The sequence below is a fragment of the Macaca mulatta genome, chromosome 10, assembly GCF_049350105.2.
Source record: "Macaca mulatta isolate MMU2019108-1 chromosome 10, T2T-MMU8v2.0, whole genome shotgun sequence".
NCBI classification, from domain to species: Eukaryota; Metazoa; Chordata; class Mammalia; order Primates; family Cercopithecidae; genus Macaca; species Macaca mulatta.
The window spans coordinates 60,522,124-60,545,915 of NC_133415.1; the positions used below are offsets into that span (position 1 = coordinate 60,522,124).

General features: G+C 46.8%; 1 protein-coding gene across 1 annotated transcript; it reads right to left on the reverse strand.

Annotated features, from left to right (window-relative positions):
• Window positions 1-17,809: 17,809 nt before the first annotated feature.
• CST8 (cystatin 8) lies at window positions 17,810-23,190 on the reverse strand. Its single transcript, XM_015149611.3, has 4 exons — window positions 22,965-23,190; window positions 22,412-22,782; window positions 21,233-21,346; window positions 17,810-18,480 (listed from the first exon to the last, which is right to left on the reverse strand). Exons 2-4 carry the CDS (start codon window positions 22,640-22,642, stop codon window positions 18,397-18,399), a joined length of 429 nt encoding a protein of 142 aa, XP_015005097.1. The 5' UTR covers window positions 22,643-22,782; window positions 22,965-23,190; the 3' UTR covers window positions 17,810-18,396.
• Between the last annotated feature and the right edge of the window lie 602 nt (window positions 23,191-23,792).

The window sequence follows — 23,792 nt, forward strand, 5'->3', positions numbered from 1 at the left end:
GCTTTTATGAGATTGAAAACTATCATCACACTCTCCCAGTTCATCATCTCCCAGGAGTCCCTGGCACTTCTCTCTGTAGGATGAGGATGTCAGCACAGCCCTGCTGTGGCCCTCACCACCCCTACGCCTGTGTGCCACCTTCTGTTGTCAAAATTCTCATTTTTTTCCTCAAGACTGTGCTTTTCCCAACATTTGACCTAAAATATTGAAAACCAAGAAAATAGATGCTTAAACACACAGGCATGGCATGATAAGATGTCTATTTTTTTCAGTATGATTCTCAGTATGATGAGAGATGATTGACTGAATCTTGGCCAAGGTGGTAGAGCTGCGTTTAAGGCCATTGGAATATTGCAGTTGTGAGCAAAGGTGACTTCAGCTGGGGGATGTGTCACACGTGTCCGTGTGAAGAGACCACCAAACAGGCTTTGTGTGAGCAATAAAGCTTTGTAATCAGCTGGGTGCAGGAGGGCTAAGTCCGAAAACAGAGTCGGCAAAGGGTGGTGGGATTATCATTAGTTCTTACAGGTTTCGGATAGGTGGTGGAGTTAGGAGCAATTTTTTGTGGGCAGGGGGTGGATCGTACAAGTCACATTCTCACGAATGGGGAGAATATTACAAAGTACCTTCTTAAAGATGGGGAGAATATTACAAAGTACCTTCTCAAGGGTGGGAGGGTATATCATACAAAGTACATTCCCAAGGGCAGGGGAATATCACAAAGTACATCATTGCAAGGGCGGGGAGAGTGTGCGGTCATAAAGTCAATTGATCATTTAGGGTGGGACAGGAACAAATCACAGTGGTGAAATGTCATCAGTTAAGGCAGGAATTGGCTATTTTCACTTCTTTTGTGGATCTTCAGTTACTTCATGCCATCTGGATGTACACGTGCAGGTCAGGAGATATGATGGCTTAGCTTGGGCTCAGAGGCCTGACAGTACTTACAGGCAAAAGGGAAAATGAGCCATGCCTGGAGCTATGGAGCTGACTGAGTTAACACAGCCTGGAGAAGGAGGAGTCAAAGGTGACCCCCAGACAATAAATGGCTTCAGCAGCAGGTAGTGGTGGGATGTGCTAAAACAGGGAGTGGAGGAGAAGCAGATTTGGGTAGGAAATGTGAAGGGTGAAATTTTGGCTAAATGGATTGTCAAGTACCGCAAGTTGCACCTGTATCAGGTGGCCCATATCCTACCTCTGGTTGCCAGCCAGTCTCCAGCCCACTACCCCAGTTTGCATTCCATTGGCACTTGGAAATACCAGAGATACTCTTATTTGCTTATTGACCTGTTGCTGCCCCCCCTCCAACTCCTATTATATAAAGAGTTCCTTTTTTACCTGTAATGCTGAATAATGTTCTGTAACTGATTTCATGTGGTCCCTATTCTGAGCATATGTGTTATTTTCATCATTTGCTATTATTACCAACAGCATAATTCTTGTCCTGTGTATAGCTCCTTGTACATACCCAATGTCTTGCTTGGGAGAAATTCCAGAAAATCAAATAGTCAATAAGTATGCAAATGCAACAAGCTACCCCAGTCCTGTAAAAGAATTGTTCATTTGTGTGTGTGTGTGTGTGTGTGTGTGTGTGTGAGAGAGAGAGAGAGAGAGAGAGAAGGAGGAAGAGGGAGAGGGAGAGAATACATGAGCAGTATATGTAGTTCTTTAGATTCCTAAAATGAGGAACCAAAAAAAAAAAATCAGTACAAAGAGATAATGATTGACATATACAGTCATGCTTTGCTTAACAGTGGGGCTATGTCTGAGAAATGTGTCACTAGGTGATTTTGTCGTTGTGTGAACATCATAGAGTGACTTACACAAACCTAGATGATAGAGGCCACTCCACACCTAGGCTGTATGGTATGGCCTATTGCTCCTAGGCTGCCAACCTGTACAGCGTGTAACTGCTGGATACTGCAGACAATTGTAACACAATGGTAAGTGTTTCTACGTCTAGTCTAAACATTTCTGAACATAGAAAAGGTACAATGGAAACATGGCACTATAACTTGGGCCCACCGTTGTATATGTGGGCCGTCGCTGATGGAAGTGTCCCTATGCAGCACAGAACTGTAGCTCATTCCCACAACAAGCCCAGTGGAGAGAGGTGAGAGGGATGCAGAAAAGGAAATGAGGGAAGAGAAAGAAACCAGAAGAAAAGTATAAGCCAAATGGGGAAAACGTAGTAACAAAAGGTTGCCTTTGAGGCCAGGCGAGTGGTCAGATGAAGCCAGCAAGCTGGCCTGGGAGGACAGAGGAGGAAGGAAGGAAGGAAGGCCTCCTACACCGGAGGCGCCCCCAACCCGCCCACGCCCTGGGCCTCTGAGGCTCCGGGTGTTCCTCCTCCCTGGGCTGTGCTCTTCCTCCGCCTTCCTCCTTCTCCCCTGCCCAGGTGGATTTCTTCAATGCACAGTCAATTCCCAATTATGGGCTGGAGTCTCCTGGGAAATCCGTCCTTGTTCCTCAACCCCCTTGGGGGCAGATACGGACTCCACAGGCATCCCCCTGATGAGGGTGCTGCCTGTGTGCCCCGCCTCTTCCAGCCCTTCCTGATTGGCATCTGCCAGCTCTTGCTTACCGTGAGAGGTGCATGCAAAGACGCCTGCTGTCACTGGGGCTGCCTCCCTGTCACCTGGTGATGATTCTGTCCACTTTGGCTCTGTTTTAAAGCATCTATGTAATTTGGGGTGCATTTGGGTTCATAATTTTTACATCTTCCACATGAATCATTCTTTATGACATTAAATGGTGGCTTTACTTAGTACTTCAAGAAATATTTTCTGAGGCCTACCGTGGGAGCAGCCTGTTCTGAACATAGTGGTCAGTGCCAGGTTCCACCGAGCGTGAAATGTAGGGGTGCCACCTCCTCAGGTCGCTCCTGGGGGTCCACCGACCAGGCAGCCTTCTCACCTGAGTCTTAAGTCCTCTAGGTGAGCAACTGTACGCAAAGAGATGTTTTACCTCCTCTTTTCTAACTTTTATATCAGTTCTTTCATTTTTTGGCCTTAGTGCATTTTCTAAAACGTTCCAGAACAGCATTTTATTTTAGTTCCTGAGACCTATTTTCATCAATTTATTTACATATAATGTTTCATGGTAATTTCCTTTTACAGCTATCATTTATAAACATATTACTGGACCTTGGTTTCTTAACAAATATGAAATTACCTGTCTTTTAGTAGAGAAATTTAATCTACTCACATTTTTGTGGTCACTAATATTTTCTTTTAATCCATTTACAACTCATTTATTTTCTTTTCTTGTAATCATGATTTCTATCATTTTTTCCCTTTACTGATGTTTGGAAAATCGATTTTCTCTTCCTCTTCTAGTAAACTGGAAGTTCTCCATTCCGGTTCTTTTGTATAAGTTTAACTCTTATGTATTAAGAAATGTTACTCTTAAGGATCTTGAAATGGGGAGATTATCTGGGATTATCTAGATAAGACCAATACAAACACACAAGTTCTTGTACAGGGAAGAGGGAGGTCACAGGGTTATAGAAAATGGGACACAAGAAAGAGAAGAGAGGGAGGCTGAGATGTGAGGATGCTGCATTGCTGGCTCTGAGGATGGAAGAAGGCAGTACTGCCTTGGGCCTGGGGCTGGAGAGAGCAGGCTTCTGTTGGAACCAGGAACAGCAGGACTGTTTACAGAATGACAGCCACCATCGTCACCAGCTTTGCCAGCTCACATCAATTTTGACCTAGTAGGCAGGGCTTGGGAGAAGGAACAAAACACATAGTGGGTGGTGGGTGTGGGGGAAGCTTCACAACCGGCATCACAAGTTGAACACAGGGAGTGAATCCCACTGAAACTGGTGCATGTCAGGAGCGTGGCAGGCTCATGGTATGAGCGAGGACCTGGGCCCCCCCCCAACTTCCCAGGTTGCATACATCAGCGGAGCCTCTACTTCTGCATGTGAACAGTTGTAGCTCTCTCACTTTTATACACTCTGTGGAAAAGCAGATCAGGACAAGACCTCCAACTTCTCCCGGGATTGCTGCGGGAGAGCCCCTTCTCTGCAGAACTTCTGGAGCCACCTCAGGCTGGAGGGCCCAGATGACGCTACTGAAATAAGTTATTTAGTGATTGATTGATTGATTGATTGATTGATTTCTCTGTCTGTCTGTAGGCCTCGGTCCCTTCCCTCTGACCTCCCCGAGATTTCTCCAGAAACCACCTAAAGCCCTTCTCCATCTGTAGGATTAGGGGTCTCCTGAGAGGCAGGTCTCCCATGAGGCTGCCACATCCACACCTGGAGAACTCTGTCACATTTGGATTAGTTCCCTTTCAAAGTAAATGAGCCTGGGAAAGAAAACAGTTCCACCACCCCTTCTTTCGTAGACCCATCATTTACTGGCCACTTCCCAGATGTTAAGCTGCATGTGCAGCCCCAGCTGGGAGGACAGCGCCCAGCGCAGCCAGGCTCACTGTGAGCATGGGCATGAGCCTATGGTCAGCACCCCGGGCTGCAACTCGTGTTTGGGAAAGTTGTCTAACCTCTCTGGCACTCAGTTATCTCTACGGAGCAGATAGGATGATCTGATTCAGTGATTCTCCTTACAGCAGGGCCCTCAAGTCTTGCTTCAGGGATTGCTGAATTAGGAAAGACCCTGTAGAAACTTCTGTCTTCATCACCTCTCCCTTTGTCCAGGGAAGCATGGGGGGACTTTGAGCAATTCTCTGACTGCAGCCTGGCACTGGGTTTTGTCTTATAGTTGCAGTTTGCTGTAAAATTTAGCAATTAAAGCTGATCCCACCACAGGGTCACGTTCCTCCTTCGCAGCGAGTAGAGTTTCCATGTCCTACGCTTTTCCTACTTGTAAGGTGAGGCTGAGTGAACTTCAGCAGGCACAGGACACACTTCCCATGTGCACCTATTCCTGCAAGGGCCCCAGTGTGAGCGCTGAGGCTCCTGGAGGGAAGGGCAGGCAGGGTTCTGGAAGCAGAGCATGCTGGTCGCCCGACATGTGCACCCACTGGGGCCAGCCTGCTGTGTCAAAGAACCAGAGGGCTGTCACTGTAGTGTCTCTGGTGGCGAGATCACTGGGACAGGGGATGAGGGCCCTGGGGAGGAAATGGAAAAGCATCTTCACTCTCCCATGGTTGTCTTCCTCAGCGAGGCCACCAGACTCACACACGTCTTCGCATCCATGGAAGCCTGGGAGCTGCAGATGCCCCCTGTGTTTAGGCAAAACGTGGGGGCTCCTGAACTCGAGCCCTCCCTACACCCCAATCTGAGAACCTTCTGTTCTTTGGAAAAGAGATTTGCAGTCTCTCTTTGTCCCTGGCCTACTTTGAAGTTGCAACAATCAAACTCTGTGTCAGCTCAGGAACAAAACGGACCTGAGAAGTAACATTTCTCAACTCTGGTGAAAGGAAGTCTGTAGCCAGCCCGTGGGCGGAGGCAGCAGAGGCAGGGATGGGCACCTTGCTGCTCTTTTATCTGTCCCAGGCCCCCGGCTTGACCCCATCAGTGACTCACAAAAGTGTCCAAATACATCCATGGCCTAGACAGAGAAAGGCCACCGCCCTCCCATTCCAAGGCCACTGAAGCTGCTCTGCCTGTCCACACTGCCCACTCCCAGGAGGCCAGCAACCCTGTCTAAGGTGGGAGGCAGGCCTTCCTCCCAAGTTGCAGGTGAGCCACTGAGGGCTGAGCTGCATGGCGAAGCCTTAAAGCCAGATCGTGGCAGAGCTGAAACTGGAGCTGCCTTCTGAGCTGGCCTGTGGCTGCACCTCTGCCCTTTTCCGGGTCAGCGACCTGGAACTCAGATGCAGGGTCTGGGAGGTTACTGCAGAGCCAGCCTCTGCTCTGACCTTACTTCCCACTGACCAATCTGGCTCCCGTGGCCCAGCCAAGATGTTGAAACTCATTTTCCTTGTGCTAAAACATGGCTAAGAAAGAAAGCTACTAGCTAGGATTGACCACAAGGTAGCCAGACACTGCCTGCCTGAAAAGATGGATAGAATACTGAGGGGAGAGTGTTTCCCTGCACTCCTCAGCCTCTTCGCCTCCCACTACCCGAGAGTGGTCTCACAGCTGTGGGCAGTTACTCAGACCACATGGCTCCTTTGATCACGCCCCGTTGCCCTGGTCATTCCCTCCGTCCTCCGTTCCACATGGCTTCCTCAGGCACTGGTCCTTCCACAGCTTGGACTGAACCTGCCAGGATGCAGCCAGGGAGGTGGGAGGCTGCCAGTCACCGGGGAGCAGTCCTGGCTCAGGAGGGACAATGGGCTGTGTGTGTGTGTGTGTGTGTGTGTGAGAGAGAGAGAGAGAGAGAGAGAGGAGTTTCTGAAAAGGGAGTACTGACCCCAGGATTGGGATGCTTCCTGTGTGATTGGGGTCGGGGTGTAGGAGCAGAGGAGGGTGGAAGGCCTTGTGTGGAGAGCATCTAACAGCTCTTGGCAGGGTGGGAGCACAAAGGCACTGTCAGCCATCACTACCAGCAGCAATGCTGCCAGGTCCGCACAGGAGGCTGTCCAGACACTGAAGTCGCCTCTCCCCTTCCGGAGGCCCGACACCAGTCCCTCCATGGGAAAGAGAAGAGCAGACACTTAGGTAGGCCCAGAGAGGGGCTCCCACTCACCCTGTGGGAGGGCAATGTTGCTGAGCTGACCCAGCCCCAGCACATTCAGCCGAAGCTTGTGAACTCAGCACAAGTTTATTTTTGTTACTTCTCTTTGGTCTATGAAGAGAAAAACAGCTAATTTTGAGAGTGAGAAAAATGCACCAAGTAATGACAAAGATAGTGTGAGTTATGCTTTAAATCTGTTTTATGGCCCTTTGATGATGAGGAAAATAAAGGAATTATCTGGCTGTGGTTTTGTGACAATAATTATACGGTGGGCATTGACTGAGCTAGAGGATGCTGGAGGGGGACGAGGTCGTTTTGACCCTTCCCCCTTAGTTGCCCATCTCATTCCCCGTCCTGCCAGGAAATTGAAGACAAATTCCATAGGGCATCTGAGGAGAGGTAACAGAGGGATATTTGCCAAGGAAAGCCAACAAAGGAGGGTAAGGGACCCACAGTCAGCAAAAGGGGCACGTGCACCATCCCTAGGCCCCACGGGTGAAGGGTGCAGTGGTGGCCAAGCCCAGTGTGTTAGTTTCCCACAGCTGCGGAACAAATACCACCGCCTTGGCAGCTGACAGCACAAGTTTGTGCTCCCACAGCTCTGAAAGTCAGAGTCAGGACGGGCTCACCGGGCTCCAGGCAGTGTGACAGGGGGCTGTATTCCTTCCGGGCACTCTAGGAAAGAACCCGTTTCCTTGCCTTCCTCGGCTCCTAGAGGCTGCCCACAGTCCTTGCCTCACGGCCTTCTTCCATCTTTCAAGCCTGAAGTGAGTTGAGTTCTTCTCATATTGAATCACTTCAACTCTGACTCCCCTACCATTCTACCATCTTTTAAGGAATTTGGGCCCATCTGGATAATCCAGATAATCTTCCTATTTTCAGGTCAGCCTATTAGCACCCTTAACTCCCTCTGCAACCTGAACTTCCCCTTACCAGTTTGCATAACACATCCACAGATTTCAGGGCTCAGGATGTACACATCTCTGGAAACATTGCTCTGCCTGCCACATGCACCGGGGGTTGCTATAGGCGGTGTGGAGGGACTGCCCAGCAGGAACGCTGGCCCCTGGTGGAAGAATGCAGCTGCTGTTAACTGGGTTCCAGCACCCAGGAAGAAATACCCCAACACTGGCTCCAGCTGCCCTCATGTCTCCTGCTGCTCCCATTCCCCAAAATTAGCCAAATGCAGCCATCAGTGAAAGGACTAGGGAGCCTGTTACTGGAGTCCAATAATGGCAGACTCCCAGGACCCAGAGCTGCCTGTCAGTGAGAACCATGCGGCCCAACCCCAGAGTGGAAATGAATATCGAGTTTATTATAGGTATGTATAAAATATATATACTCTAAATATATATCTACACATACATATACACGTACACATATATATGATTCTGGAGTTCAGAAGGATGTAGCACAAATATGAAATATCTATTAAAAATGAAATGTTTAATTCACCTAAAGATACAAAAGTGAAAAGACCAGTTGGGAGTTTATTACAGGTGGGAGTGAAATGTATTCAAAGGAAAGAATAAGCTCCCTCAACAGGATAAGTAAAAATACTGGGACATGTGTGAACAAGGCATATACATGCAGTCACAAGCTCCAAGAACTGCCAACCTAATGTTTATGGTGATCAAGGTTTAGACCATAGATGAAAGCTCCAAGAGCCAGGGCACCCCAAACCTTAAAACATTGGGGCTGGAGGGAGAACTTCTCATTGCCAATGGACAGCTCCCCTAAATCCTCAATGAAGCAAGTTCTTCTTGGAGCTGATGTGGCTGAGAACTCATGGGACCCTGTGTTGATGGCACTAAAAGAGAAAGGAAGGAAAAGCCAGAGGTAAGACTCAGGAGTTATGAAGGGACCATTTCCCTGGCTATATATGATGCGTAGTGAGAACTTTAGCATGAAGGATTTGTAAATTATCTTTTATTTTTGAATTCTTTGCTATGCTGTTATGTGTTGTTTTACAGAAAAAAAAATCTGTGTGATACCATGATGCTCTTTTAGTGCAGAATGTCAGGGATTTCTGAAGAATATAGCAGAGATAAGAAAAAAAAGGAGGAGGTGTCTTGAAAATCAGAATATGGGGTATAGAAAGTTCTAAAATCGTAGAACCATGGAATCCTCATAAGCTTCAGGAATGGGGAATGGGGTACCTTTAAACCAGGTTTTCTATAAAACTGGTAGGTCCCAGAGGAAAGCGAAGCTGTCAGTCACTCTCCACACACCTACAGGCAATCCCACACCTGAAGGAGTCTGGGAGCCCCGCAGCTCCCACCTTCACCATGTCTGAGTTGGTGTCCTCGCATAGGTGTGCTGTGTTTCCTCGTGTGGCCATCTTGTTTCCCAGTAATCCCTAAGCCCCTTGACTTACCATCAAAGGAGTCAATGAGTATTTCACTTAAATTATCCCAAGAAGTAAGAAAAGTGGCAAAATGTTATAATGTAATCAGATTCACAACATTCTCCAGCACAAACTACCAGCAACTGGGGAAAATTTCTACTTACAGCGACAACTAAAAACCATTTGGAATCTATTTAGTAGCAAAATGGTATATAGGATCTTTGTAAAAAAAAAAAACAAAAAAAAATCTGAGAGATTTAAATAATTTAACGTATTAAATATTCTTAACATGCCAATTGTCCTGCATGTTAATGTGTAGAATTAAGTGGTTTACCATTGATATTCAGCAGAAATTTTTAAGACTCTAGGGCAGTGCTTCTCAAGCTTTAATGTGCACACAAACCACCTGAGATCTCATTATAAAATGCAGATTTTGAGTCAGTGCATCCAGGATAGGGCACGAGATTCAGCATTGCTAGCAAGCTCCCAGTGCCACCGACGCTGCTGATCCATGGCCCACATCTGTGCAGCAAGTCTAATGGAGGACATCTCATTTTCCATTGGATCCACCTCAATAAGGGTGTTCCTCAGGGAATGAGCCAGAATCAGCACAAATTAGACCATGTGTGGCCCCACGATCGACCCCACTCTTTCTTATTCTTCAAAAGTGGGTTGGGTTTTCAAGGTAACGTTTACAAGAAAGGGCGAAGAGAGTTCTGTTGGCCTTTATCTTTAAATGTCAGTAAGCACTCTATGCTTCTTTCCCAAACATCCATGCACGAATATATGTTTAGCACCATTAGGAAAGGAAGAATCTTGCCTTCAGGGTGACAAAAATCTGGGCAGGAGTTCCAGCTGGTTTCCTTCTTCTGTGCCTGTCCCTAGAGTGCCTGGCCCAAAGACAGGAGTTGTGTTTGCCTTACTGGCCAGAGAGGTTGCTTTGGAAACCCCAGCCTCATCTCAGGGCTTCCAGCAAGGAAACCCTGGGCTTGAGGGCTTCCCTTGAGGCAAAGGGAAATTGCTTGCCCTGAGCAGCCCTTGGCTGGTGTGCGGTTTTTCTTTTTCTTCTCCTACTTTTTAAAATTAGCAGTTGTTCCGTATACCTTTGTCCATTTAGAAGCCTCAGTCAAGTATACTTCTTGCGGCCAGGCCCAGTGGCTCACGCCTGTAACCCCAGCATTTTGGGAGGCCGAGGTGTGTGGATCACAAGGTCAGGAGATCAAGACCATCCTGGCTAACACAGTGAAACCCCATCTCTACTAAAAATACAAAAAATTAGCCGGGCATGGTGGCATGTGTCTGTAGTCCCAGCTACTCAGGAGGCTAAGGCAGGAGAATCGCTTGAACCTGGGAGGCGGAGGTTGCAGTGCGCCGAGATCGCACCACTGCACTCTAGCCTGGGCAACAGAGCAAGACTCTGTCTTGAAAAAGAAAAGGAAAAAAAAAAAAAAGAATGCTTCTTGCCTGTAGGATCTACCGGAGCTATTTCTCTGGGGTGAGTTATGGTCATCTTAAACAAGGAGATTGCCCACAACAATCACAAAAGAGCTTCAAATTCAGAATTCAAGGAACCCCAATCAAGAAAAGGTAGTCACAGGGCAATTATCAAAGTAGCCGTGCATGGTCTGATCAGAGGGAAGTCCTCCAGCTCCGGAACACCTCCTGATTGCAGGTTCCATTTGCCCTCCCGTGAGCAGCCGTGGTGAGCACCCCAAACTCCCAGCCTCCCCAGCTTCGTGGAAACTAGTACTTGTGACATATTTAATGTTAAATCTTCCTGTCAGGAATATGATCTGTCTCTCCATTTTGCCAGATCTTTTGTTCCATCAATAAAAGTTCAGTTTTCCCTCCTTGAAGTCATTCTAAAGTATGTTCTATATGTTTGTTGTTATTGCATTATAAATGTTTTTATCATATATTTTCTATATATGCATTAGATAGTAAAGAATTTCATTTTCACATTTTCAAGGTAAACATTTATATCTATAAATAAAGTTACTTTGGCCTCTTACTTTTCAAATTCTCGAAAATTTCTCTGGTCCTCTTTGGCTACCTAAAGAAAGAAACTGAGGCAAAATTAATATAGAGAGTTTATTTGCGCCAAGGTCAAGGACAGCAGCTTTTGCTATAAGCAGGCTTTTAAAGGCAAGAGGAGACAAGGAGTGGGCAGATACAAAGGTGTTTGCCAGGAATTCTCACTGGTTCACAGAAAGAACTTTGGGTGATTATTGGCTCTACACTGTTGAACTATATAGGGTATGGATAGTGGTGTCCGGCATATGGCACGTTGTAGCTACTTGGCATCCATTAGTCCAGAGTTCACACAGCCGGCGGCTTCAGGAGGTCATGATTTAGTTCAAGGTGGGAGGGAGACATGGCTGCTGTGTCTGCTGTCACATTTCAATGCCTCTCTGGGCTTGATAATTAAAAGGGACTCACATTCCTCAGATTCAAAGTTTCTTTTTTTCCTTACCTTTACAGCAAAATCTTTCAAAAGAAGTGTCTGTCCTCATGGTCTCCAATTCCCCTCTTCCTGCACTCTCTGCGACCTACTCCAGTCTGTGATCCACGTTCTCACCAAGGTGAGAAATGACGTGGGGAAGGCTGAACCCATGGTCAGCTCTGAGCACGCATCCTTCTTGACCAGCCCACCATGTCTGGCACAGGTGGGCACTCCCTCCCTTTGAGGACAGCACGTCTCTGGCCTCAGTGCTCTTGCTGGCCGCCTCTCACCTGGGAGTGGCCGGGGCACAGTCCTCAGACATCTCTGTCTTTCCTGTACTTCCGCCCTTGTTGATTTCCTCCAGTCCCATAGGTGGGAGCCACACCTTCGTTTGCATGTACCTAGGAAAATAATGGCTTCTTTACTTTATCCACCTCATTTATAGCCTTAATGTTTCTGTACTTCTGAAAGATTTCTCAGTCTTTAGCTCTATTTGTGATTTTCTCATTTTTATAATCTGACATTGGCTTGTGTGTCATTTTGGGCCGTTTTATTTGTATTATTTTGGTGTCTTATGTGTTTTCTTGACACATAATTCTTCACCCCACCTAACACTCTTTGCCTAAATTCCATGATGCCTGATATTAATATTTTCTCCCCTGATATTAATATTTTCTCCCCTTTAATTGGCAGCTGTTCAGTACATCTTCATCCTGAGCAAATTTTCACAAACGTCAGGATTAGTTTGTGGTCAATGTGGCTTTTATGAGCATCCTGTGAGTTTTATACTCTAATAAAAGTCTAAGACTCTCAAGTCTATTGGTTTATAAAATCCACCCACATTTATTGTTTCTATTACTGTGCTTTATTTCCTGGTTTTAGCTTGGGTAAATTTTAATTCCTTTGGATTTCCCTCTCATGCGTTCGTGCATGCTACCTGATATTTCCATTCTAATATCACTTACTGCTAAAATTTGTTAATTATACATTTACCCTGGTATTTTTTTCAATGCATCAGTCAGTATCTGCCCAACATAGCCTGTTAGACACCTGCCGTGGGAAACTGGTTTTTCTTCTTCCATGATTGCTCCTTTAAAAAAAAAAGGTAATTAATCATTTTTCTTTTTTAGAAAGTAATTTATTCTTTTTTCAGTAGGAGCCAACCCCTAGACTGGTAAATTCTCCACCATGAGAAAAAGCACAGTAGTGATACCTGACCGTTTTCTAGTGTCGACTAAAGAAAAACATCAAGTTTTTCAAGAATTAAAGTTCATTTTGTTCAGGAGTCTTACTGAAGACCATAGATGGAGGTCTACAGCCCAGGAGCAGCCCTCTAGAGAAATTCCATCAAACAGTTCTGAAATAGGGCTTTAGCCGACAGTTTATATATGAAGTGTGGAGGTTCAGTACGTGCAAAATCACATCACACTTGCTCAGAAGTTACAGTGAAGCAGAATCATGTGAAGGTTTGAGTATAAGAATCCATCTGGTTATAGATGACAGAAGTATCATCACTAATCCCAGCAGGCATCATCTCATGTGCAGCAGGAAGCAGAGACTAGGATGGTTTATCTTTAGAGGAACATAGTGGCTCAGGCCAGAGATGTGGGGGCTGTGCGGCACTCTATCTTGTTTTGTCTTCAAAGCATCTTTTGGGAGAGCTGAGTGTTGTCACAGAGTCAGGGGCTTTGTGAGAGTCTGCTGCAAGCATGCAAGAGCACACAGGCTTCTCACGTTTGCTACTTTGTCTCACACTAGCACATACCCGCACCATGCTTTCCCCTTTCTTTAATTTTGTTTTAAAACAGCAATGATATGTGCAGAGGTGATTTCCAAACTATTTGGTCTCATTGGTTCTCCACCCTGGACTGGTTTCCTGGACACTTCAGCAAGTGCTGGCTTTCAGGTGGCTTCTGTGGCTACACCAGTAGAGTTGGTTTCATCCACATTGGAAGTCAAGGCAGAATTCCACAAGCAGGTGTGGCTTTTACCTGCATGCCCTGAGGTTCTGTCACCTTACTCCTGGAACAGGACTCACTCACTGAGTCTTGAACTGTCAGATTGTCAGATTTGGAGTTTTATCAGCTTCACCTGGGTGGTCAAGGTACAGCATAGTGTAGGTGACAAAGCCTCCAGCAATATGGTTAGCAAAGCAGAAAGCCAGCATGTCCACACAGAGGGTGCCCCCAGTGGCTCACTCAGAATGTCTCTGTATTTGAGGATGCAGGTGTGTTATTAAAAACAAGGAATCTGAAGGAGTTTGGAACCAGAAAAAAGGAACAATGATTGCTCCGGGGACATGTTGCTCGTTTTATTGCCTTCAGGCATCATAAGTTCATGACCGAAAAGTTCCCATCTGGCAATGGGTGGCCATCATCAGAGTCTGAGCACTTGCTCTCTTCCCTGGGCAGGATCCAAATAGGACGTTCTCAGAGTCGCCTTCTCTGGACCCCAGCCGACTCCTAGGTGGCCCTGCAGTTGCCAAGCCCCTACATAAGGGGCCAACGTGCATGTCCATCAAAGGCATCTCTTGGCCATTGGGTGTTTTTCTGTGTATTACTTGCACCCTTCACCCCTGTCCCCTCTATAGCGAGTGTAGGCCTCTGAGGAGGCATGCCTTAGTCTCCCTGCAGGGACCTGACAAGGGACGGGGCAGAGGGAGGGAGCGCAACAGGTCCTAAACCCATCGGACAAACCCGATGCCCTGGAGTGTGGGGAACTTTGGGGGATTCACATGGAGACTGCAATAGGGTAATTTTCAGAAAGTTACAAACGTAGACCACTTACAAATACAGGAGCGTCTGATTTCCTCAATTCTGTAAAGAGAGAACCAGCAGCAGGCAATGCTGGCTGGAGGAGAACTGGAGGAATCGTGGTTATTGGGCATGAGGGGAAATCCCAGGTCAGTTACATAACTGGTTCACTTCCTGAAAAACCACAGCATCTGGGGAGATCTTTTCTGCTGCACAGAAATCACTGGGATCTCCCTTGGACAAAAAGCTCCACAAGTTAATGGTAATTTTCGAGTCTTGCCTTAAATAACAAAGACCAAGTCAAACAGAGGTGCATTCCCTAGATAACTCCATCACCAGCAGTAGGCCTGTTGAGCAATGTTCCAGAATGGTGGTGGAAGCTCTGCTAATCTCCCTCTGCCTTTTTCCAAATTTCAAGCAATTTTTTTTCTGGACAGAGTCACAGAGGAGAGTAAGAAGAAAGGAACATGGCCTGAGGGTGGGAGTCCCCTTCACTGAGGCACAAGTGGGTCCCCCAGAGCTCACCCCTGTGCACCCCCTACCTGCACCCCCTCTGTCCAGCCACCCCACCACACAGAGGTCCAGAAAGAATCAGCGGAGGACACTGATTGGCTGCCATCCGCACCCCCACACTCTCAGGGGCATCGTCTGTTCCCAAGTCTTAATGACTGTCTGTCCCTGACATTTTTGCAGATTTTACAAATGCATCTAATGGTCTAAGTATACCAACCACGTAGGAGAAGGAGGGCCCCTCCTAGGACGCACATGGGACATTGCTCCCAGACCCACCCCTCTTACCTCTCGTTCCACAGGCCCCTGGTGGGCAGGCAGTCCTGACGCTCTCCCAGGTCATGTGTGAGCAGATGGGATTAAGTTAGGTGGTGAAGGCCCTACAGGTAGAAACCGGCTAGGCTGGGACAGCACTCACGTCCTCTGAGACCAGAGCACACCGGGCTCCTTCCCAAGTCTGTGGTTCTGAGCTCCATGCTGCTGCTGCCCTGTGGTCCGCAGGCAGCCCACCCCTGGTCCCAGCAGGGTCAACACCTTGCATTTTGATATAGTTTGGATGTTTGTCCCCTCCAAATCTCATGTTGAAATTTGATCCCCATCTGTTGGCGGTGGGGTCTGGTGGGAGGTGCTTGAGTAGATCCCTCATGAATGGCTCGGTGCCTTCCTCGAGGTAATGAGAGAGTTTCCCCCTGCAAGATTGAGTGTTAAAATGTGCCTGGCACCTCCCTGCCTGCTTCTCTCTGTGTCTCTCTTCTCCCCTTCTCCCCTTCTCCTCCCTCTCCTCTCTCTTTCTCTCTTTCTCTGTCCCTCCCACTCTTCCCCTTTCTCTTTCTCACGTTCTCTCTCTCTCCTGCACAAGAAGCACTATGCTGCTTCTTCAGCCTACAGAACTGTCAGCCAAATAAACCTCTTCTTTATAAATTAGCCACCTCAGGTAACACAAACAAGCTTTTATTGCAACACAAACAGACTGAGACAGACCTCACTCCCCACCAGACTGCGGGGTCCCCACGGCCCTGCCCAAGATTGTCCTCAGCTGAATTCCTGCTTATTCTCACGCACAATATGGTCATGACTGGTCATCAAGTGGACAGACCATGCATCCCTGCAAGGAGGACAGCAAGGTAGAGGGCAAGGACCCCGCTTTGTGAATCCCGAACCTGGGCAACATCCAAGACCACACGAATTGCCTGCCTCTGCCCGTCCCCTCAAGTTCCATGGTCTCCTGTGTTCCCAGTGCTCCTGCATTTCAGGCCCAGACAGTGCTGGACATTCAGAGCTCCCCATGACCTTTAAGAGAAGCCAGCAGGCCCTGTGACAGTGGGCTCATTTCTGGAAAAGTCAGGGAAAGGTGGTGGACAATGAGTTCATGTGCATGTACATGTGTTGTGTGTTCTCCTGTAATATATTAGCAAAAAGACATTAAATGTTGGATATGAAAAATGAGGCTTGTTTTGCATTTTATTTCAGTTTGGCAGTGTTTAGAGGGAAAATGAAAGGAAGAGATTAGGACAGGCAGGTTGAAAATTAAATAAAATTTTACTATAACTAGAAATGCACTTCAAAATAGACCTGTGCATAGAAACACATATACGTGATGTGTCTCTAGGCCATACAGGAAGCTGATCTGTACACAGCACAGGTGGGCGTCACCCCCACTGCACCGCATCCAAGCTGGTCACACACTGCTGATCCTTATCTTCTCCCGACATCTGACTCCTTGAGGCTGCCTCTCACCTGTCTATTAGGAAAGACAATTCAAGATGTTTCAAAAATACTGTCTTTCTTAAGATACTCCCTTCCCAGAAAACCAGAAAAGACACATGGAGCTGTAAGTCCGTACAGCCACTGGGAGCCCCTGGAAGGTTGGGCTGCGGTCTTCTCTAGTCTGCTGTTCCTCATGGCTCATGACTTCCTGTGTCTGGGGTAGAGGGACGGGAGGGCAATTTCTTATGGAGTCTTCCTAGCACATGGGAAAGAAGCACTTTCAATCAAGATATGTGTATTAAGCTCAAGTCATAAAATATGTGTCACATCCCAATCCTGGTTCCTTTGTTAGTTGGGGATTTGAGAAGGCAAACAAGTGAGCAGAGTGGGGCCTCAGCAGAGGAATCAGGGTGGGCATAACCGGAGTGGCACACAGGCAGGGGCTGAGGAGGGAGAGGAGACAGTTAGGAACAGCAGAGGCGTTCCAAGGCAAATTCCACTTGTCTCTGTTGCCTGAAGGCAGGGCGGGAGTCTCCAACTCCCAAAACACACATTGGTTAAGTCAGAGGAACCAGAGGAAAAAGAAGCTTGAGGCCTTGGCGTTTCATGGCCTCATCCTGTCCGGGGCAGAAATATTGAAATCCCTACCACCTACCAAGCAAGCCATGGGAGATAAAACCTGGCTTCTCCTAATGGACATTGGAGATACAATTAGCCTCTTGAGTCATACCCAACACTACGTTTAAAATAGATACATCTATTTAAAAATTTTTTAATTATGGTAAAATACATACAAAATGTACCATCTGAACTACTTTTGAGTGTGCAGTTCAGTAGTGTTGTCTATTCACATTGTCATGCATCCAACCTCCAGAGCTTTTCATTTTGCAAAACGAAACTCCACCCATTAAATAATTCTCTATTAGACACGTCTGTTTAATAATTACTTTCTTCAAGAGAATTTTATCTCCTGCTCTTGTCCTTGTTTGGCTACTTCCTTCTCCAAGTCCCCCTTCCCTCTCTCCCTCCTCCTCCTCTCTCTACACACAACACGCACACACACAAACACACACATGCCCACACACATACAGGCACACATGTACACCCATGAACAGACACATGCAAACAATGTAATACAGTTTATCCTTCAAGATTTATTGCCACCACCCGTCTCTCTTTGTGACCATTGTTTACCTACACAGTGATATGGTTTGAAATCTCACTTTGAATTGTAATAATCCCCACATGTCAAGCATAGGGCTAGCTGGAGATAATTGAATCATGGGGGTGGTTTCCCCCATACTGTTTCTGTGGTAGTGAATAAATCACACAAGATCTGATGGTTTTATAAATGGGAGTTTCCCTGCACAAGCCCTCTGCCTGTCACCATGTAAGACATGACTTGGTTCCTCATTCACCTTCTGCCATGATTATGAGGCTTCCTCAACCATGTGGAACTGTGAGTCAATTAAGCCTCTTATCGTTATAAATTACCCAGTATCAGGTATGTCTATCAGCAGTGTGAGAACAGACTAATACATATAGAAAGATACACAAATCCCCCAATTTATAGAGATCGCACAGGGGAGGGCTACTAGTTCTGCCACAGGGGTCCCCCAGCCCAAATGACCTGTCCATTCAGGACTCTTAGACAGGAAGAGCCTCAGGCCAAAGGAAGCATCCAGATGGAACCTGCTGAATTGGCACCCACTGAGTGCAGACCTCTGTAAGGGATTGTTACCCAAGCAAAAGGGGTTCCTCCTCTGATTTGCTGTAGGGAATGGAATCAGGCCTCACCCTATCCTTTGTACTTGGTGGTGGGTCTACCATCAAGCTGACCAAAGGGGCGTGGCTGTGTTCGGTGCCAGGAAAGAGGAGCTGGACATGCCCATCTTCTGTCCCCACATACTATGAAACTGAAAAACAAAACACCAAGCAGAGAGGCATGCATGAAGAAAGCACATTGGGAACAGCCTCCCACCTGCCATTGTTTTATTTTCATGGATCAAGTAGTCGCGGAGGTTGGACGGATACCCCAAAACACCATTAGGCATCTTCACACTTTTTCTCCATCACAGTAAATTCGCCATTCCAGGGAAGTGCTCCTACCAAAAAGCTGCAGCTTAATTTCTGAAAAAGATGACAACAACAAAAATCAGTCGAGTGGCGAAAAAAACAGAAAACCCATTGTCCTGTTGTTAGGTGTCAGTTTAGGAATGTGCTGAGAGATGGGTCGCCACCCTCAAGCGATGCTCCCAGGAATCTGCAGAGCTGGAGGCTGTAGACTTCATAGCCATCAGGAGTTTCCCAGAGGGATCTCTGTTCTATTTTAACCACAGGAAGACAAGAAATGTTAATAATCCTAACATTGTGGTACAAGTTCAGATATAAACTTGACATTATTTTAATTCTCTTTAATGCAGTGTAAATAAAACAATTCTGATTGTTAGCTAAAATATGTTATTTTATTGATTAAATAATCCATTTTAATGTTGGCCAGGTTGTGGACAAAAGGTGGAATGCTTGTACACTGCTGGTGTGAGTGTAAATTAGTGCACCCATTGTGAAAAGCAGCGAGGTGATTCCTCAAAGAACTAAAAACAGAATTTCCATTCAACCCAGGAATCCTGCCCAAAGGAATATAAATTGTTCTACCATGAAGACACATGCACATGTATGTTCATTGCAGCACTATTCACAGTAGCAAAGACATCAAGTCAGCCTAAATGCCTGTCAATGGTGAAATGGATTAAAAAAACAGTGTGGTACATATACACCATGGAATACTACACAGCCATAAAAAAGAATGAGATCATGTCCTTTGTAGTAATATGAATGGAGCTGTGGACCATTATCCTAAGCAAACTAATGCAGAAACAGAAAACCAAATACCACATGTTCACACTTATAAGTGGGAGCTACACAATGAGAACACATAGACACAAAGAGGGAATTACAGACACTGGGGCCTCCTGGAGAATAGAGGGCAGGGGAGGGAGAGGATAAGAAAAAAATACCATATTGGGAACTCTGCTTACTACCTGGGTGATGAAATAATCTGTACATCAAACCCCTGTGACACGAATTTACTTATAACAAACCTGCATGTGTACCCTTGAATCTAAAATAAAATTTGTAAATCCCTTTTGTTCTAATAACAAGTCAAGAGCAATTTATAAAATTTTAGGGCCTAACATATCTTTTCTTCCAAAGAACTCTGCTTTTCTTTCAAAATATCATTGAAACAACAAATAAAATATCCTATGTGTATGTGACAGGTAATGAATGGATGGATGGATGTGTAGATAGATGGGGAGGCAGAGAGATGGTGGTCCTGGACAAACTGCAAAGGCCGTGTCAAACAGAGTGAAATCACTGGGGCACTTCCAGGAGTTAAGAGGCAGACAAAGTCAGAAAGAAGAAAGTTTAGTCCCTGCTGAGTATTGAAAATCTGCAATAAAAAGTACTGGATCAAGATGACCTTACAGGCAGATTACATCAAATTTGGGAAACTAAAAGCATCTGCTTGGAAAAAGAGAAAGTTTTTATTATTGACAAATGTCTGCTTAAACATGTATGTTTAAAACCTGAGACATATCATGGAAATCTTAGACACAAGTGGGCTCCTTGGGAACAATTTTCTTTAATGTACTTTAATATTTTCTACAAACTGCCAAAAGCAAAAACTTTCCTACAATCCCTAAAAGCCCAGGAGAAAATATAAATTTAAAACAACCATACTCCTAATACCAGTAAAAGATAAAACAAGCTTGAAAGATCAGATAGCATTCGGACAAGCTCACTGCTGAAATGTTTGTCCTGACAGACATACTGTGAGCCGGAAATGATAGGGTTTGTTTCATTTGAGCATACAGAGGCAGTTTTCATCAAACATAGTGACAGAGCAGTTCATAAACGTATTTGCAATTTTCTGTGCCATGGTAGTGCATAAAGCAGTGGTTCTCCAAATGATCCTAAGGCCAGCAGCGGCAGCAGCAGCACCACTCGGGAACTCATTAAGAACGCAAATTCTCAGACCCCATTTCCTCACCTACTGAATTGGAAACTCTGCAGGTGGAACCCAGTCATCAGGGTTTGTCAATACCTCCAAGTGATTGTGACGCCTGCTCACGCTGGAGAACCATTAATGTAAAGACAGGGGCAGTGATGCACCTGTTGGGCAAACCTGCAGAATGCTCAGGCCTTCATCAGTCTGGGACCAAGTACTGGCATATGAGCTGATCTAACATAAAAAGATACAGGCTTGAAGCCAAAAGCCCCGGGGCCAAGTCCTCCTTTTGTTGGGAGTCTTTGGGTTTGCCCCAGCCTTCCTGGAAACCTGCGCTGACCCCAGCAAAAATCAGCTGTAAACCCAGGAGAGTGGAGCCACCATCTGGCTTAGTCATCGCTTAATCTTCAGCACCCAGAATAGACCTGGTGCAAAGCACACAGCACCTGGTGCTCAGTAAGTTTCTATGAGTGGATGAGTGAATGAATGAAGTTCCTTTTGTGTCTGCACAAGGATGAGTGACTGTGGGCCCAGCAATAGCAGGTGGCTGGTCTGGACCCAAGAGGACAGGCTTTTGGTGATTATGTGTTGTCCGGTGTGCCTGCCTCAGAAGACCAGAAGTCAATGGAGCCCTTGAGATAACAGTGGTCTTGACAACATCCTTTCTGCAGGATGAAGGATGAGAAAGAAGCTCAGAGGGTTCCACCATGTTCTGTGGCCCTGGATCCTCTGCTCTAAAAGCCACAGGGTTGGCTATCTGGGGCTAAACATTGGGAGCCACCCCGACCTCAAAGAGAAGGTCTGCATGCCTCAGCTTTCTCTCTTGGGCTCAGAGCTCCCCAGGCCATCACGGACAGGTGATTCATCACATACCTTTTTCAGCTTGGGGTTTTCTTGAATGGCACAGATTTCATTAGTGCTGAAAGGCTTTCTGCAGTCGCTGCGGGCAATTTCTACATCAATAAGGTATTCCAGACGATTTGTGACCTGTTGGTTAGCAGTTATGCAATTTTATTCAAAAAAGTTGTATTTTTTTTTAAGTTTTGGCAAAAAAATAAAAATTACTCTCACTCTCGTCCTTTCCACTTTCCTTCCTCCCTCACCCCACGACAGAGCTTTAGCGGAAGGCTAAGATGCCCACTGCCTGGAGCCCTGTTCACACCAAGACCAGTCAGCACTCCATAGCCTCCGGGAGCCGGACACTTGGGTAAAGGCTCCTCTCCAGCTTGTCACCTCCTTGAAGGCAAGGCCTTCTCATTCCATTTCCTGTCCCCAAGCCCAGGGCATGCTGCATGCTCAGTGAGGACTGAGAGGAGAAAGGCGGGCTCTCCAGAACCATCAGCTCTCCTGGGTCTGAGATGCTCAGGTTCACACAGGCCTGACCAGGGGACAGCCCCCTCAGCCACATTAGGCCCCAGTCCCCCAGATTCCAGTGAAACCTCCCACCCTCTAGGGTTTCCCCACCCAAAGCCCCTCCCACCAGCTCAGCACACAGTCCATAACGACCCATGCAGGCATGAGTTTGCCTGTCTTGTTCTCTGCTGAGTCTTTAGTGAGTAGAACAGCAGTAGGTTTATAGCAGGACATTAGTATTTGTTGAATTCATTAGTGACTGAATGCAATCAAGGCTACTTGTGATGCCCACTTAAATCTGTTTGCATCTGGCATTAAAGGATTACAGCAGGAGATGAAGGAGTGTCTGCTAGTTGGGTCCGGGTTCACCTGGACCCACCCTTCTTTATCAGATCTTTTCTCATGGCTAGCGCTCTATTTGTCTCCCAACCTTAGCAAATACATGAACATTTGATTAGAAGTTTGGGGTTTAAACGAGTTAGTCTATGCAAAGGACTTAGAACAACAGCCCAAGCATTTGTGGAAGGCGCTCTGTGTGTTCACTGCCTTATTGATGCTGTGGAAATGTCTACGCTGTTAAGCATTCACATATTTAGGATTTTTGCATACGGATATTTTTCTCATATGGCCACTCTTTCAGTCTGACTTCAACTGTGCCGCCACATGAAAATGTCCACCTATATGGAGAGACACATTTACCTGCAGCTGGGCTTGCAGCGTCTTGACCACCAGGAAGACATACTTGTCCTCGCTCTCTTCGTTGTATTCTTGCATGGCAAACCACAGACACTGCTTTACGTTGGCATTTGAGGCATTGACGGGTTTTAATTTCCTCAACACCGCCATCTCATTCTTGTTTGAGTCTTTCCTGGCCACCAGGGCCAGGGGAATGGTGAGGAGGAGCAGGGAGAGCCACCGGCACCTGGGCATGGTCCCTTGGGCAAGAGGCACAGTCAAGTCTCCTCGTCCTTTCAGGGCTGGAGCTGTGGGCAGGATGGGGTGGCCGCGGCTGCTGCTTTGGATTCAAGAATCTTCGAGCCACACACTGCCTCCTGTTAGCGTCAGCCTAGCTGTATTCAAGACAGGGCCATTAGGGTCATTCTTGGGGTTAGCCCTCTCTTTCTCCAAGGAAACCCACCCAGGAATGCCAGTTAAGGGGTCTCTCTACCAGCCTCCCCTCCTTATCCTGAGAGCAATCTGTGTTTCTAGGGAGAGCTCCTCTCCCCTTAGGCCCTGATGTGTCTATGCCTACCCCTGCGCACGTCACTCTTGTTATCTGCTTCTCAGTCCTGTGCGGTGTGATCACGAAAACTGTGGCTGCCTCAGAGGCCTTGTGGCCTCAGCCCTTGGTGGACTTTCAGCCTGCTCTGCCTGCAGCTCCCTCTTACTCCCTGTGGGGTTGGGTGACGACCTGATCTGTGGTTCTCCTGGGTCTTTGGCACTCTTAGTTCATGCCTGTGGCCCAGTCAAGGGTCTCTGTGGGTCCTGGTCTCCGGTCTCTCTTGCCCTTCTGAGTCCACGCCCTGTAGGGAAGTTACGCTTTGTGATGTAATTCAGCACCTGTGTCCTGTCCCAGTGAGGACACCTCCCACTTGCCAGCCTCAGGCCTTTGGTCTAAACAGCTCTCACAGGGGCACAGAGAGCAGGCAAATGCCTCCTGCTCTGCCCTCAGAGTCGGGCGCCTGCAATGGTTAATACTGAGTGTCAACTTGATTTGATTGAAGGACACAAAGTATTGATCCTGGGTGTGTCTGTGAGAGTGTTTCCAAAAGAGATTGACATTTGAGTCAGTGGGCTGGGAAAGGCAGACCCACCCTTAATCTGGTGGGCACAATCTAATCAGCTGCCAGCGAATATAAAGCAGGCAGAAAAACGTGAAAAGGAGAGACGACGGGCCTAGCCTCCTAGTCTACATCTATCTCCCATGCTAGATACTTCCTGCCCTCGAACATCAGACTCCAAGTTCTTCAGTTTTGGGACTCGGACTGGCTCCCCTTGCTCCTCAGTTTGGCAGACAGCCTATAGTGGGGCCTTGTGATCATGTAAGTTAATAGTTAATAAACTCCCTTTTATATATATA